Source organism: Cyprinodon tularosa, unplaced genomic scaffold, assembly GCF_016077235.1.
Source record: "Cyprinodon tularosa strain WSP-4 unplaced genomic scaffold, ASM1607723v1 ctg359, whole genome shotgun sequence".
Taxonomy (NCBI): domain Eukaryota; kingdom Metazoa; phylum Chordata; class Actinopteri; order Cyprinodontiformes; family Cyprinodontidae; genus Cyprinodon; species Cyprinodon tularosa.
In genome coordinates, this window is record NW_024039073.1 from 1,010,001 (window position 1) to 1,026,750 (window position 16,750).

General features: G+C 38.3%; 1 protein-coding gene across 21 annotated transcripts in view; it reads right to left on the bottom strand.

The window, feature by feature from the left end:
* Positions 1–16,750, bottom strand: part of camk2g2 (calcium/calmodulin-dependent protein kinase (CaM kinase) II gamma 2) — a 101,027-nt gene extending 84,277 nt beyond the window's left edge. For all 21 annotated transcript variants that reach the window (XR_005281701.1, XR_005281702.1, XM_038295766.1 and 18 more), the window contains exons 1-2: positions 16,609–16,750; positions 15,737–15,831 (exon numbers count right to left, since the gene is read on the bottom strand). Coding sequence is in view for 19 of the 21 variants with exons in the window: in XM_038295766.1 (XP_038151694.1) it covers positions 15,737–15,831; positions 16,609–16,673 (160 nt within the window). In the remaining 2 variants the exon portion in view is untranslated. The remainder of the gene's footprint in view (positions 1–15,736; positions 15,832–16,608) is intronic.

Here is a 16,750-nt window from a genome sequence, read left to right on the forward strand (position 1 = left end):
TCTTTGGTACTTTTGCTGGAATGCTTTGGGTCATTGTCTTGTTGCATAATCCATTTCCGTCCCAGCTTCAACTCCCTGACTGATGGCAAGAGATTCTGATCAAGAATTTGTTGATAGCCCTGGGAATTGACGGTTCCCTGGATAATATGGAGTCGTCCAGGTCCAGAGGCAGAAAAGCAGGCCCAGACTTTCACATTTCCACCACCGTGCTTCACTGTTGGGAGGAGGTTCTTCTCTTTAAATTAGGTGTTTACTTTTCTCCAAACATGGCGCCTGTGATTGTGGCCAAATAATTCAATTTTGGACTCATCCGTCCAGAAAATGGACTTCCAGAAAGCCTCTGGTTTGTCCAAGTGTTCTCTGGCAAACTTTAAACGTGCAGCTTTGTTCTTTCTTGAGAGCAGAGACTTCCTTCTAGCAACTCTCCCATGAATACCATGTCTATTGATATTTCGCCTGATCGTAGACGCATGTACATTTATCCCAGACGCTGACAGAGAGGTCTGCAATTCTCTGGAGGTGATGCGTGGGTTGGCCTTTACCTGCATCATTATTTTTCTGGTGCTTCTTTGTGAAAGTTTTGACCTTGTCCTCAGATGTCTCCCTTCCTCTCGGCATTGTTGATCTGGTCTTTATGCCTTGACACAACAGTGGTTTGTTTGGTTTCGTCTCCCTTTTAACCAGTGCACCTCCAAACTTTTCCCAAGGACGTCTCATTTGATTGGTCTGCTTAATTGATTACTCAAGCACTAACATGTGCTTCACCTGAGTCTTTTACCTGATTGTCTTTACCAGTGCAGCTGTGGTTCATTTACTTTTGCAGATGCTCTGATTCCGTTTTTCATTTAGTTTGCTTTCAACTCCCACATTTTCCTCAAAACAAATGAATGGAATTGATGAACATAAACCTGACATTTCATATACAAAAACTGGTGATGAAAAAATAAGAAAATCATGGTAACAATTAAGAAAAATCTAAACTACTCAACTAGTTCACAAACTTTCAAGCAGCACTGTATGTGTATATATATATATATATATATATATATATATATATATATATATATATATATATATATATATACATACACACACACACACACACACACACACACATTTCTTTTTTTATATGTATACCATTTTAGACAGAAAAATCAAAATTAAGTGACAAAACAAAAAAATAGTCCTTATATGTAATTGAGAGAGATTAATAAAACAAATAATCACAAAAGAAAGTCAACTTTGACTTCATTATAACTTACTTTTTGTAAAGTTTGAAAAAGACTGGAAAGCTGAAAATGGCATATTGAATAATTAAAAGTTTAGACGTTCTTTTCTTTACCAAAAAGTTAATTTAATTTTAGAGATAAATGTAATTTCACTATACAAAAAGTCACAGAAGAAATCAAAATGAAATTTATTTCTGTTGCCAGAGTTAGAATGTGTAACGTCATGAACTTTCTTTGTTTTAAAGCTGTACACAACATATTTTAAAATGCTCAAAGTAAGTGAAGTATATTATATTTTATTTTATTTTACTGTAAGGGGGCAGTGATTTATAAGCTTTTGCTTCAGCCCAGGCCTTTCAGCCACAATATTTTTTTATGCAAACACAAGACATCCTTGTTTTTTTTTTCTTTTCTTTTTTTTGTGTCTGAATAAAAACTTTAAATCCTTATCTACCTCAATCTGAAGTCTTATTTCTATTCAATAATTAATTCCCACCACACATCATAAAAACTTCAAAAGAAAGCATATCTTAGAGGTAAGATAAGTTGAACATCTTACTGCACTGGACTACTTTAGCATCTGATATCCCATGTCACCTGGCTATTGTTTAAATTTTAGGTGCTCTGGTAAAAAAAAAAAAAAAAACTGGTGGCGACATGCCCCCAAAAAACTTGTTGCAGTTATAAAAAATGACAACACTTGTAAGAAAACAATTCAAGATTTTCCTTCCTTTCCACTTTTATGCCCCCCCCTTCATGTTTGGATAATACATAAAACCAGACTAAATATATTACATTTCATATTCCTTGTTAAAAATAGGAAAAAGGTTGGTGTCATAACTATGCATGAAAACATAAAAAGATTAGCATTTCAATCTGGCTTAATTAACTTTTGAGATGCAAGTATCTATGACAGGGATATTAAGTAATCTCATGTTTATTTATGGTCTTCAAATTCAATTTGTAAAATTAAGTTTATGGTTTTGCATGTGCATGATTCTAATTTAAAATTCAATACCTCAGATTCTTCTGATTCTTTCTAAAAGTCGGTTCAGCTTCCAAGAGAACTAAATTAATTCAATAGACACATCACCAATTAACCTTATAGCTGTAACAAAGGTTCATATAAATCCTTAAATAAATCTTTGTGAAACACAGCAGTAAGAAAAAAACAAACAAACAAGAAACAAGCAATAAAGAAACAATGTAAAATGTCTGCCTGGCAGTTCATGCTCAGCCTAAAGAGATTAAACTGAGAAATACAAATCGATAAATTTTCACAGTCACACTATTGCTGTATGCTACTTGCATGCATGAATAAAACTGGCAAACCCAGTTTTATTGCCATTTCATTCTTCCAACTATCTTCCAACTATTGCAATAAATACCTTCATTTTGGAAACCTTATTAAGCTGCAGATGGTAACAGACAAGCCTATAATATTTGAATACAGCACCATTCAGACAGTTGCACAAATATAGCCACAATGCATTTGATCCTCTTTGGAGCTGTATCTCCTTGAAAGCTTTTTAGGGAAAAGCTGGAACACAAATATTCATAGAGGACCTTCAACATTCTTTTATTCAAATTATGTTATATCTATTCATGGTACCTCCACCACCATTTAGATCAAATCAAAACTGAGAATCAGATTCTGATTGCATCTGGGAGTTTGATAAGAAATTATCCCTTTTTTTTCTTTGAATAAGTATACATAATTTCTTACAAAATTAAAGTGTATCATAATGTAGTACCTGATAGACCTTACCATAAGGCTATCTAAGGAAACGAGAGTAGGCCATTATCATGAGCCCTCAATATGCAGGGTAATGTTTAAAACTTGACACCATACATCTGGATTTGAGGCTCTTATTTTGAACTAAGTGGAAATAGTAGTGCTCGAGTTTTCTGTTTGTATAATTTAAGTCGATCAATAACTTCTTTCCATGCAGGCTGAAAATATTCAGAACAATATCAGAGAAGCCTCACCCCTTTTGAATTATTTTCTTTTTCTTATTGGGTAATGACAGAGCGTGATGTCTAGAGGTGAGTATTGGCATGAGTGTTGCGATTCGATACATGTCACGATACTTGGGTCACGATACGATATTATCACAATATTGCAGTATCACTATATATTGCCATGTTTTCCCCAGCTATCAAAATCAAAAGATGAGATAAAACAGCAAGTGCTGTATATTTTCATCAGAAAATATTGATTAGGGGAATTTTTTTTGGAGTATGTCGAAGACTTCCTTTCAGTTAACAAAGATGAGAAAAATGTATAGCTCAAAACATTTCATTAAAATAAAAAAATTGTTGCATGTTCCGGACCCCGGCAATCACTGACTATAGTCCCTAGTATCTCTAATGCCACATTTCTCACTATGGAGCAGGCAATTATCAGGGTCAGCTTTTCTCAGTGGGTCTGTTCATGATTGAGGCAAATTGGTTAGAAATGTGGATGGTTAGTGGTGACCAGTGGGCAAGGATTTAGGAGTATGCTTTCTATGTACACAGTCTTAGGCAGATTTATTTTATCACTTTGTATACACGAGTGTATAGAAAAAGAAATTTCGTCTAAAACAAGCTCTAGACAATTTCATTTTTTTAAAGTGCAGCCTTGAAAAACAGTAATAAAAACATAAAAAAAAAGAAAAAATAGTAAAAAAGTGATAACCAGCCATTCTGGCTGTTCAGGAACTGCTGGAGGACCACAAGCTAGTGCAAGGAATAAAAAATTTAAATAAAAATTGTGTGAACAGGAAAACTGCCCAGCAGAGAAGTGCGGCAATAGAAAATGTTTTTAAAATATGTTTCTGTACAGTTAGAGATAACCAAGAGATATTGGAGAAACACAATTTAGCTCGAAAAGGGAGAGCATGAGCAACCTTACAGAATACAGGTCTACACAACAACCAAAACGGGAAGTGACACAATACACCATTTTCCAACTTCTATGGAAAGTCGATACTTTAGTCTTGTTCCCTTACACTTAAATTCATATAGCAAGTGTAGAAAGGATTAATGACTGAATCCAGTAGGCGGGAAATGGTGGGCAACAAAAATAATTGCATGAAAAGAGTCCTGCAAATGCAAGCAAAAAAAGATTCAAAGCTAAACGATACAACCCCGATCACCTCAAGACCTACATCTTTCCATTTCCATATCCAACTCTCAAGTTCTCTCTTTCATTAAATATTCACTGTTGTCCCATTAAACATTCACAGCGCAGCACAGCCATGTTTATCTATCCCTCGCCAATAAGCCTGCAGCGAGAGAGTACACCAAAAGGCTGAAAACAAAAAAACACACACCCAACTGCCAAGCTCACTTAGGTGGTCTGAGATGCTGCAGCACAGAGTGAAAAAAACGAGAGGGCAGAAGATTACTAGACGAAGGGAGGAAGAAAGGACAGAGGAGAGATAGAGAAGGGAGTAAAAGCAGAGGATGAAAAGAGACATGTAGGGGAACTGCTTGAGGAACGGAAGTAAAAAAAGAGGAAAAATGGCATAGAGACCAGCTCTTAACTCTTGCCCATGTACAGTAAAAGGCAAAGCAGTTTGAGCTTCAATAATTCAGCAGTGGGATGAGTCCCACCAGCCTTCCAGTTTTATTACCACATTAGTAGGCTTAATCTAAAACCACATCCAAACCAGAAACAATGTCTGGTGCAGATTTGTATCTTGAACAAGAGCACAATAAAATATATTTGTTTCTTTCATGTTGTAAAGCTTGTATACAAATAAAACTTTAATTTGACACTCGATACACAATGAAGGAGTGTTCTGCACCTATTTTCTTGACTTTTTTTTACATTCTACTCCATAAAACTGGTGACCTACATTTAATTCTGCATCAGAACACATCATGGCTCAAAACAATAGAAGAATCTGCTGATTTGCTAACATGTTGTGGTTTGTGATGGTTGATTTGAGCGCCATCTCTGTTTAGAGCTTTTTTTTTTTTTTTTATTGGATGTTTATATAAAAAGAGGAAGATGCAGATGACGCATCACAACACATCTAGGGTCCAAAGATTTAAATGAGCTTGTGAAAATGCATGTCATAGATGCTTTACATTTCCTATTGTGAAGCTGACTTTCTCAGCAATCATTTAACCCACATATACCACCATGATGTATTTCCAGCTGTGCAAACCTTGTTTTGCACAAACCACATTTTCTTTCTTCTTGCCTAATGTTGTACCTTTCCAGTATATTGGAGGGAATTTATTATTTTCGCTAAGAATTTTTTTTTGTCTTAAAAAAGAAAAAAAAATGTAGCCAGATTCAGTAGCAAAAAACCAAACTGGACTGATCTACATGAAGCAACTTGACTCAAACCAGAAATGCAACGCTTAAGAAGCATTTTTCCATGGTCATTGTGCTGACGAGAGCAAGTATTAGAAAGCTATTGTGAAATATCCCATTTAACTGCAACTCAATTAAAGATTTGGGGAAAAAGGAAGCCTGTGACCACGTTATAGATCTCATAGGGTTATCTCTATGATACTGTTACTTTAAAAAATGAGAAAGGTGAAAATAAACTGATAAAAAAATAAACCTACACTGTTTAATATGGATATATTTCATAAACATGTCTGCATTTTAGGGAATTCATCATAAAGTCGAAAAGTAGACTTAATTAAGCAGAGTGGACTCTCATCTGGACTAGAAAATTTTAACACTAAGACTGACTTGAGTCTTAGAATGAAAATGGTATGAGCACAGCAATATGCACAACAATTTTGTATTTATTAGAAATGCTTGGCATGGTAATCAATAAAAAAAAATGATATGATTAGACCATAAATTTCATTTTAGAAATGTTCAATAAAAGTAAGCAGGAGATAAAAAGGCAGCTCACTTCCGACCTTCCTATAATGAGTTGTATCCAGGGACGTGGCTAGACCTATTTTAGGGTGGCTGAAGTCATCCCTTCGTTGGTATTAGCCACCCCATAATTATTTTGCGATTTTTATTGTTATTTTTTTATTTATTGATTTTTTTTCCATATAACCCCAAACAATTGCAGTAAAGCACTGAAAACGAGCCACCAAGAAGGCAAGTTAATCTGAAGATAAGTTCCTGTTAGTTTATTTACAAACACAATTATTTATACAATTATTAATATCGTTAGGATATTCATTTCCTTCATTGGCTCCGCGTCCAGCGTCACGTCACGTGGTACACGGCCATCAACTGGACCATAGCAGCTGTGCAGTGCAGCAACAGCGCGCCCTTTGAATCTCCACACAGTCATCGAGCTTGATTAGGAAAGTTATGGTTGCGTGCAGATACATACGGTGAGTTTGCCATTTGATGTCAGCGGTTTACATTTTCTTCACTTTACCTGGAGTGAGGAAAGAGACAATATAGGCCTAATAGCTTGTCTGATTCAGTAGGAATTACGTTACCATGGTGAACAAAGTCAGTGGTGTGGGAAAACACGATGTTGTTGTAGCCTACTAGCATCATTATAATAGTTTTGTCACAGGAGCAGTGATGGGCAGTAGCGCCGCTACATGTAGCGAAGCTATTAGTTTAACTACATTTTCAAGTAGCTTGACCGTAGCGTCGCTGCTTTATTTATCAAGTAACTTTCCTGTAGCGACGTTATTGTTTTGATCAAGTAGCGACGTAGCGTCCACAAACGCTACAAAATCCAGGGCAAAACTAAGAAATGAAACCAGGTTTTCTATTTCTAAACAACAATTAGCCACAAAACTACTGTAAATAGCAGTTTCAGCTGACGCTTTATAAGTGGCGTAGTAGCACAGGCACACTCCGTAGGGTTAAACAAGCGCACCTTTTCCGAGGCTGTCGTTCTATTGGCTGGAAAGGTTGCTAGGCAACGATCCAACTGCAGTCTGAGAGAGCAAAACAAATCCGCAAGCAGAGCGTAACTGAGACCCGTGCAGAGCGGAGATGGAGGCAAGCGAGAGGAAAAAATATCTGTGATAATATAGAAAATATCTGTTTAAATCTGAGAGAAGAAACAAAGATTTTTGAGAGAAGAGAAAATATTTGAGAGAGAGCGCATGTTTTGAGTGTGAGCATTATAAGTTTTGAGTGCAAGAAGATGAAATTCTTTTCTCTAATTGAAGTTTCATATACTGTTGATTTTGTGTTTTCATTAATACATTGTACTTAAAAATACTTCCTTTATTTGCATTAAAACTTTGTCAGACTGATGTGAAAAAGTCTCAAGGATATCCTTCTTTGCAATGATGCTATTGCCTATTGCCTACTGTCCATTTATGCAACTTGTATTTTGTGGTTAAACTTTAGATTAAGCAGAAATCTATCAAAGATAATGCTGCATTTATTGTTAAGTTCCTCACATATATGTGTTTCTCTCTGTGCCAGGTGTAGAGAAAGACATGCCAAAGTCCAGGTCACACACACACACCAAGCACACACACAGAAACAGGGTTATTGCAAAGCAGACAGGGGTTCCTGACAGGTTGTGGGTGCAGGGGAGATGGGGAAAGATGAATGGCCAGGTTAAGGGTTTATGAAGATGTTGGGAGTCTGTTGGTTAGACAACTGTCTTCTGTAGAAGGTTTCCATTATGATGAGTGGCGAACCACTTGCCTTCTTCCATTTATGCAGTAATGCATGGCACCTACCATTTACTCTTTGTAATTTAGCACATTTTAACTGGTGTAGTTTAGTTGGTGAAGTAGCATTAGTGAGGGAAGTGTTTCCCAGGTATGTTGCTCTTAAAATAATGAATTTATAGACAGCGCCTTAGAAAGTGCACTGAAAAAATTTCGGCGCGCGCTGCGCGCGCAATATCTTACCTAGGGGCTAAGCCACCCATGTCTCTCAAACCTAGTGACGGCCCTGGTTGTATCTGTGTCTCTATTGCAGAAACAATCAGCATCTGCTGCAGTAAGATGAAGCTGGATTCATTACTACATAGCTTCTAAAATATAAAACAAGTTAACATTCAGTGTCAGCTCCAAGCTGCACAAGCTTTTTTATTCAATGTGGATGCAGCTGTAACACATATACATTTAGAAATTATTCTTTACAGTTATTCTTTACGAAACAATAATATTTAGCTTCAGATCTGAGCAGAGATTCTTTAGCGCCATCATGGCTCTTTATTATAAGTTCAAGAGAGAACAAATTTCAATGTCATATAAAAGAAAAATATCAGAACTTCAGACAAAAACACTTTGAATAAGTTTATTCAGCATTGTCCTCCAGCGACATGCAGGGTGAAAACACACAGGTGTTTGATTCCACACAGAGCAGCTGTGGGTGTCCCCTGTGGTGAGGTTTTAGTGTAAATACGTCATTAATACATTACTACATTAAGCTGACTGCTTGTAAAATCCTGAAAGCATAGTGAGGTGGCAGTAGTTAGTCTGGATATTTTATCTGAAAGGAAAAAAAACTAATAAAACAATCAATAAGAGCAATAAAGTCCTACTATAAACATACTGTATGCCATTCATCTGCTGTAGATACTGCACACATGCTTGTGACGCCACACACCCCGGCTATAATCGGTGACCTCACCGTTCGTGTGCCCTCCCTGAGCCTCAGAAAACGAGAGCTTAATCCCGCCTACGCACAGACAAACCTCTTAAGCACAGACGGCTCCTGAAGTTGCACAGACATCAGGCAACTACAGCTGATATAAACTATGTTCAGTGCTGGTAGCCAGTGACCAGCAGCAGCTGCGTGTTTTTATTTACGTCTGTGAAAAGACCCAACCGGCAAGACAGTGAACACCCATCTTCTACACTATTGTTAATACCATGGAGGAGGCAACTTGTTTGTTTGCTTTCTCTAAACCTGAGATACCGTAATAAAAAAAAAAAAAATAAATAAAAACTATGACAGCAACAATAAATAGTTGGTTACAGTAGCTGCAAAACCATTTAACACACAGAGCTTTTTTTTACTGGTTTTGTTATATTAAAACTTGTAATACAAATGTTTTTGTTTTTAATGCTTAGATTGGATTCAAAATAGGAAAACTAAAACTTAGCATACATATCCTTCCCCTTTTGCTATGAAGTCCCCAAGATGTTCTGGTTCAGTGTCAAAAGTCGCATTCTTAGTGACAGAAAGTCCAACTTTTTGCACCTCAGTACATCATGACCTGTCGGTATTTACAAGATTTTCCTGAAGGCCCCACACATGTTGAAACATCACTAAGCTAAAGGTATCACACTATGAAGACCAAGGAGTTTTGTTTAAAAAAATCCTGGATGTTTTCCTAGAGTCTATCAAATCCATATTTCTAACATGGAAAGGACCTGGAATCAAAACCATCGAGTCAACAAAGGGCCGGCTACAAAAACTTTGAGACAATACAAGGAGGACATTGAAGAGAGAGGCACCCCTGAGACCAAAAGTAAACTTTACGGAGTCAGAGTGTCAGTCCATAGAAGCAATATAGGTTATACACTCCATAGAGGTGGACATCATGAAAGACTGGAAACAAAAGCCCTTACTGAATAAGAATATGCACTTTAGGATTGTCAAAGGGCATGTAGGCAACTCCCCAGTGTGTGGAGGGAGGTGATATGGTCAAATAACAGACATTTTATTGTTTAGAAACCAAGAACAGCGTTATGTCTACCACAAACCAAACTCATTACTTTACCCCAAGAAGACAGCCCTAATAAGAACTAGGGCTGGGTATTTCCGCCAAAGTCCTGAGTCGATTTGAGTTTGATCCATACAGTCCTAAATCGATTAATTGTTTTTACAATAACGAAAGTGGTTCAACTGTGTTTCAAAATACTCATGTATTTTGTTTTTTCCTGTCACATTTAACAGAAAGTGCAAACTTGTAAATCAGACAGTTTAAACATTAGATGTGAACAAAACTGTCTTATAAGTGCAAAATTGTTTGTGAAAAGTGAAACCTCACTCGAGCAAGCAGACGTGACACAGCGGGGACACAGCAGACATTCACGAGCTGCATTATCTCCACTGCACAAACATATTTGCAGCATTGTCTGTAACAACTACAGGGTGTTTGCTGGTCAGCCCCCATTGGTTAATATCTTCAGTCAACCTATTGGGTATATTTGCAGTTGTCTGGCTTGAAGTCATCTTGAGTGCATCTTTCCTGCTTATTTGAATGTGAACGTCACGTAGGTCACTATAAAATGAATCAATCTCATTCCCTAGACATCGATTTTGCCAAAAATGTAAAGGAATCGATTTAAAATCGATTAAATCGATTTTTTTTACCCAGCCCTATTAAAAACACATGGTGGTGCCATGCAGTACTAATGCTTAGAGGATGTTTTTGGGAGCAAGGACTGGGAAACTGATGCGACTTTAGGGAAAGATGGGTGATCATAGCTACAGGGTTATTCTTGACCAGAACCTGTTGGTTTGCCTATAACGTGAGACTGGGAAGCTGGTTGACATTTGAGCTGGATACATACTGCTAAACAAACACTGCTGCTATTGGCTTAGGCTGCTGGAGGACACGGGGACCATGTTTTTTTTTTAACCATTCTTTTTCTATTCTCCCATGCTGCCATATATGTTAGTTCAACTCATAACTTTAAGTTCTCTTTGTCCAAGACATTTCTATGGGCTCAGCTTTTACTGTGACAAACGGTACATTATGTAGTCTCTTCCATTCCTTTGACATTAAAACTGGCTCAGAGATCATCTGCTTAACTGTTTTGTCCCTTAACAGAGCCCCATGGAACCAATTTACCTTTACCTTTTCTAACATAGAAAGTATTTATGACTCAGTGCTACTATGTCTCTTTTGTGCTTCTCCTTCAGTATTCATAAACCCCCAGTCGACCTGAACAGAAGGCCACTCATGCTGTGCTTGATTCTGCGGGAGGTTTCTTCCTGTTAAAAGGGAGTTTTTCCTCTTTACTGATGCTGCATGCATGCTTGGTGTGAGGGATTGCTGTACAGTCAATGACTCAATGCAAGCAAATGCCATTTCCAGATGTTCATCCAGGAGGAGTAAATTCTGCAAAGTCAATGACTTAATGCAATAAACTGGTTTTCCTATAATGCGTTAAGATGGCATGTGTTGCGAACTGGCCCTGTATAAAACTGGAGTGAAACTAAAACAAAATTTAAGTAAAAAACAACAACTAATTTAATTGGGGACAATCCTTTGAATCTTTAAGTTTGTATTATATATAATAAAAATACCTCCATTAATTCTGTGGAAAATGTTTGTTTTAAGCATTGAAGAATAAAATAAAATTAGAATCAGCATTACAGACCTCTGAATAAAGACAAAAATTGGTGGTAACGGGACAAGACTGACTGGTACATCTTTATGATGTATATTTGTAAGGGTATATGTGTCACTGGTAATAATTCAGAGTAAATTTAGCTAAGATGCATGTTGTTAGATGGAAAAACAAGCAAGCTGACAAAATATTTCAACTCTGATTAAGAGTGTTGCATACTGAAGTACAGTCTGCTTGCATTTCAGTATGGGGAACTATACTCACCCAGGCGTTGTGTGAGGTTCAATAAGAGAAGTTCAATAATGTGAGAAAAATATGTGTATATATATTTAAACAAACTGAGGGTTCTTTTTTTTTTAGATCTGCAACCACAAAAACAAAAACTGACACATACAGGCACAATGAAATGAGCATCTCCAACAGACAGTCCATAGGATGCAGTGCTATGCCTGTGGTTGCTGGGTTACAAGCTCCGGACAAGTGCCACCACAGCCCTCACAAACATGCAGACTCCATAGAATGGGTGGCAGGGAGGAAATATTAAGATCTGTGCTCAAATCGATCAACCGTTTACAGAGACACAAGGACAAAGCCACTGGAGAAGAATGGTTTAAAAAGGGAAAAGAGAATTTCATGGCCGTAGAGAGCCAGACTCCCCTGAGACAAGGGCAGCCCAATCAGTCCAGAACTGGCCCTAATCTGCAGCTCACATCATCACTCAACCCTTTGGCGTGCTGGTCTGATGTTTACTGGGCCAGACATGCTGCAAGCCCCCCGACACACACACACACACACACACACACACAGGAGACATGAAATAAGTGTACAAAATACAAACGCATACGGTGACGAAAACAACCAATGGATTAAATATGCTTGGATTCGGCAACATGGCAGATGAGATGCTATGACACACAGACGGCTTAACGGGCAGACGGCGACAACAAATCTGCAGCAAATACCAAAACACAGGAGGCGGTATATGAATATGCCTTTTACTGCTGCTGAAGACACACACAGCAGCTGGCATAAACACACACATTCATAGTTAAATATCCAAGTCCCTAACGTAACAAGTGTAAGGAATCACAGTAGCATTACGATCAAGTCCAAGTAAAACTGCAGCACTACGGCGATGTATGCAGGGGTGTTTTCACGCCACTAGCCTTTCTATACCTCGACAGACAGTTAACATGGTGTTCCTACAGCTAGGAGTTGAAATTACAGAAAATAAATTATTATAAATAAAATATTACTGCTATTTATGCATGAGAGTATTCTTCTCTAGCCTGGCTTTTTCTTTATCAAACACAAGCAACTGCATCAAAGTACATGCTGTAGGTCAACATCAGACCTGTCAATCACTGAAGTAGATCAAGGGAAAGTTGGACAAATCTTCATGTGCAAGTGAAGGCCGTATCATGTACCGAGATCTGACGTGTCACCCAAACTGCTAACGTGGAGTTTGCATGATGTTTTGCACACATACACAAAACACAGCAGGCTGTGGAGCCAGCTTTAGGAAGAAAAACAAAGGTGCTAGCATTAGGAATGTTACTGCCAGGGCTGTGGTTCTTTATACTGAACTTTCCTAATGCAAATGAATTTAATTAGAAGGCAACAGGTAAAACCTGCTGCAATGCAACAGGCTGTTTCATCGCCTAGAAGAGAGCAACAACAACTGAGGGCATAAAGCAGCCCTTTGAGAAGGTTAAACTTTTATCTAATAATGGTATTTCTACTTGTGTTAATGCACCTCTAGAAATGAAATAAACTGACAAATTGGATTTGGATTTGAGATTGGATTTTTCTTCTTTTTTTTTTGGTAAACAATTATTATAGATAAAAGTGAACTTAAAGGTATAGTGGAGAATTTTTGGTGAATTTTTTAAAAGACCCGCCCTCTCCACTTAAAACAAATAAATGCACATATACAACCCAGTATCTACTCCTGAGAGGGAATGCTTATTAAACACGTGCAAGAGCGTGCACAAGCCCATTTCTCCTTGTGCATGCTCTGTTTAAAAGTTGCTGTATGCATTGCTCATACAAGCTTACTTTCCAAAAGAAGATTTGTAATTTCTTCACTATGTCAGACTCACCAGCAGTAGGTGAAATCGGGGATGAGCAAGTAGGACGGCCTTACGAAAGCATAACACCAGAATGATTGATAATTAGGAGGATCACTTATTTTGATGATCCACGCCGAAAAAGAACATTTTACACTATAACTTTAAATTCCAGTTTGACTATGTTTAAATGAAAAGATGACTTATTCCCAACCTAAAAAACATGAATACAAAATTGCTTAGTTAGTGGTGATAACTTGAATTAAGCAGTTCACTCCTGTGCAAATTCTCAGTCATCCAGGTCATGGCCACCACAAAACAGGCTTAAATCAGAGGTATTGGATTTTTGCTGTTTTTCTACAAAACCACATAAAGCATGATGGGAGAGGCAGCAGCTCTGGCCAAGATTCAGCTTTTTACTTACACCTCTAAGGAAACACCTTTGAATTAAAATGTTCCGATCTCGATCAGACGTTTGAATAACAGTGTGAAGGACGCCATCTTTAAGGGAGAAAAGACATCAATAGAAACATTGCCCTTTCAGCTCCCAACCATAAACAACTCTTGGAACTCATTGCAAAAATATTTAAGCATCTTTTACTCAGAGGTACTGGCTATGATACTGTGTTTGATAAAGAGATTATTACAGAGTAGAATCAGTTCAGATCTGGTTGCGACATCGACCCAATCTGAATGCATCCTGGCTGCAAACAAAGAACCTGCAAGACCATTAATATTAGCAGTATTGAAACACACAGGGGGTATGCTCCCAAAGAAAACTTGGTACTACTGTATACCTTGTCTTCTTTTTTTGGAAAACTGCTGAAACTTCCTGGATGCTTAACAAGCATGGCAAACATATTGAATCTAAGCCCCATTCTGGTTGGCATCACCAATTTTCCTTGTGTGTGTTACTGTTTTCACTTCAGTTTACCGAAAAAGTCTAGTTATCTTTTTTTATCTTTACCAAATCAGGTGCTATTGGTAAAGGTTTCTGCACTTGTACATGCAACTTACTGGTTTCCCTTTGAACTGTGCATAATCCTTTAAAAACAAGCATATAAATAAATAAAAAATTTCGGTTTTCATTCTTTAGCATTCTCCTGGCTCCTTCCCCCGGGGGGGGGTAGTAGCCTGCTGAAATGTAGCACTTGCCTTAAAAAAGGGTTCGGAAGGAATACAAATTGATATAGACTCGGGATTTCTAATAGAACTTTACAAATACGTTGACAGAAAAGCTGATTAGGTCAAATCTTTCTCAAAAAATGCAAATAATTGTCATGCCTGTGCCAATCCTCAGTCATCCTCATTACGGCAACCACAAAACAGGCCTAAACAGGATGTAAAACATTGATACCATCACCTAGCTTGACAAAGAGTTCTGAGTAGATGTCAAAAGTTTTAAGGAAAACTGAGCGAAAGTGTGAGGACTTGGCTTCCGCTAGTCTGTTATTTAAGCCGGTTTTGTGGTTGTAAATAACTTCTTCTGTTGGAATTAAGACTGCTAACCTATCAAGTCAGCTATACTTTCATTAAAGAAGAGAAAAAATTAGTCGACAGGAAAAGCTGCTTTAGTGAAGCTCTACCAAAACTTGTAAACAACCTGCTATGGTTTGACTTAAGAACTCTGCAGCCTTTTTTCACATCTTATCTACTGGTAAAAAAGTGAGGAGTAAGACAAGCCTCAATCAGCAATAAGGGGAGATGAGCTTTGCTATTAAGAGACTCTAAAAAAACACTTGAAATGCTTGTTTTTTGTTGCCTTCAAACACTTAATAATAACTTAAGGCCTGTGAAGAACAAGCTGACAGCAGAGTGAAGACTGAGAAAAATGCATGCGGTAAAAACAGGATGACAGTCTCTAGACCAGCCTGGTCTTAAACATTTCTGTAAACCAAAGGATTTCATAACTATTTGCAAAAAAAAAAAAAAAACAGCTGAGGATATTTAAAGCCCAGGCTTGAGAACTTACAATCCTTTGCAGAGGACCAGCCATAACAAACCAAAAATATTGCAGACAAGAGCCAAAATCCACTGAACTCTTGTGCGATTACTCTAAACGAAGCAGCTGGGCTGTGCCAGGTGCCCTGCAGCTTTCCAGGAATCTCCACTCCAAAGCATATAGGACATGTTTGGCCTACTGCTCTCTAGGAACGCAACGAAACCACTTGAGCTGCTTTCCTGTTACCAGATGTCCAGTGTACCAAACTTCCCCCTGCTCGTCCTTACCTCTGCCTGAGAGCTTTTTGGTGTTGATGATTTTAGCAGCATACTCCTGTCCGGTGGACTTCTTGATGCATCTACGAACCACAGAGAAGGCCCCCCTGGAGATGGAGAGATTGACAGAACAGTGAAAACCACTTTCAAATGTAAACAATTGCTGGATTTACACACATTGAAGCCATGCATGATTTATAGCCTCCTAAAGAGGGAACACATTCATATTTAATAAAGTCATATACTGGGTTTTTGAAATAGGGTCTCATCTATGAGTGCATAGCAGGAAAAGCAGGAGGATGTGTCACGCTGGTAGGTGGAGCAGCTTTATTTGCCCCCACATAGAGATAAGGCGTTAAAAAGTGGCTCAACAGTCTGCAGGAAAGCTTCAACTAGTGGTTTAAATATGGGGATTTGAAAACACCACAATGTTAATGCGGCAAAAATAAGAATCCAAATAAATAATCGTGGCTATTTTGACGCTGCGCAGTAAACCAGTGATGAACAGCACGACCATTAGATGGCAAACCAAGTAGTGAGGCGTGCTACCTGCAGACAAATCACTAAACAAGGTATTCCTCACGTTTAAAGGAAGCTACAATGGCGCCATGCACCTTTAAAGACGCACTCACTCGGGATTAAACGCAAGCCTCTGCAGCGCCTGCAGAAAGAAGCCCGCTGACAGTTTACTGCTGCACAGCAGACCGCCTGCAGACTAACCCTGCTTGGTGGTTCTGACAGACCCATTCCAGCCCTGTCAACGCTGGAAGTAAGCGCACACACACACAATGCAGAAGCAGCACAGAGGAGGAAAAACGTGCAACGCACAGAGACACAGGCAGCGTGAATGCAACAAGAGAAACTGGGGTTTAATGGTCGCTTACTTTCCGAGTTCCTCATACAGCTGATACTCGTCTGTGAACCTGGTCGAGGTTACAAGTGTGGCCATGTTGACTGAAGTGAAGGCTCAGAGAGGGGAAGAGAGGCTTGATCTCACAGAGAGGAGCATGGAGTGGGAGGGGAGGG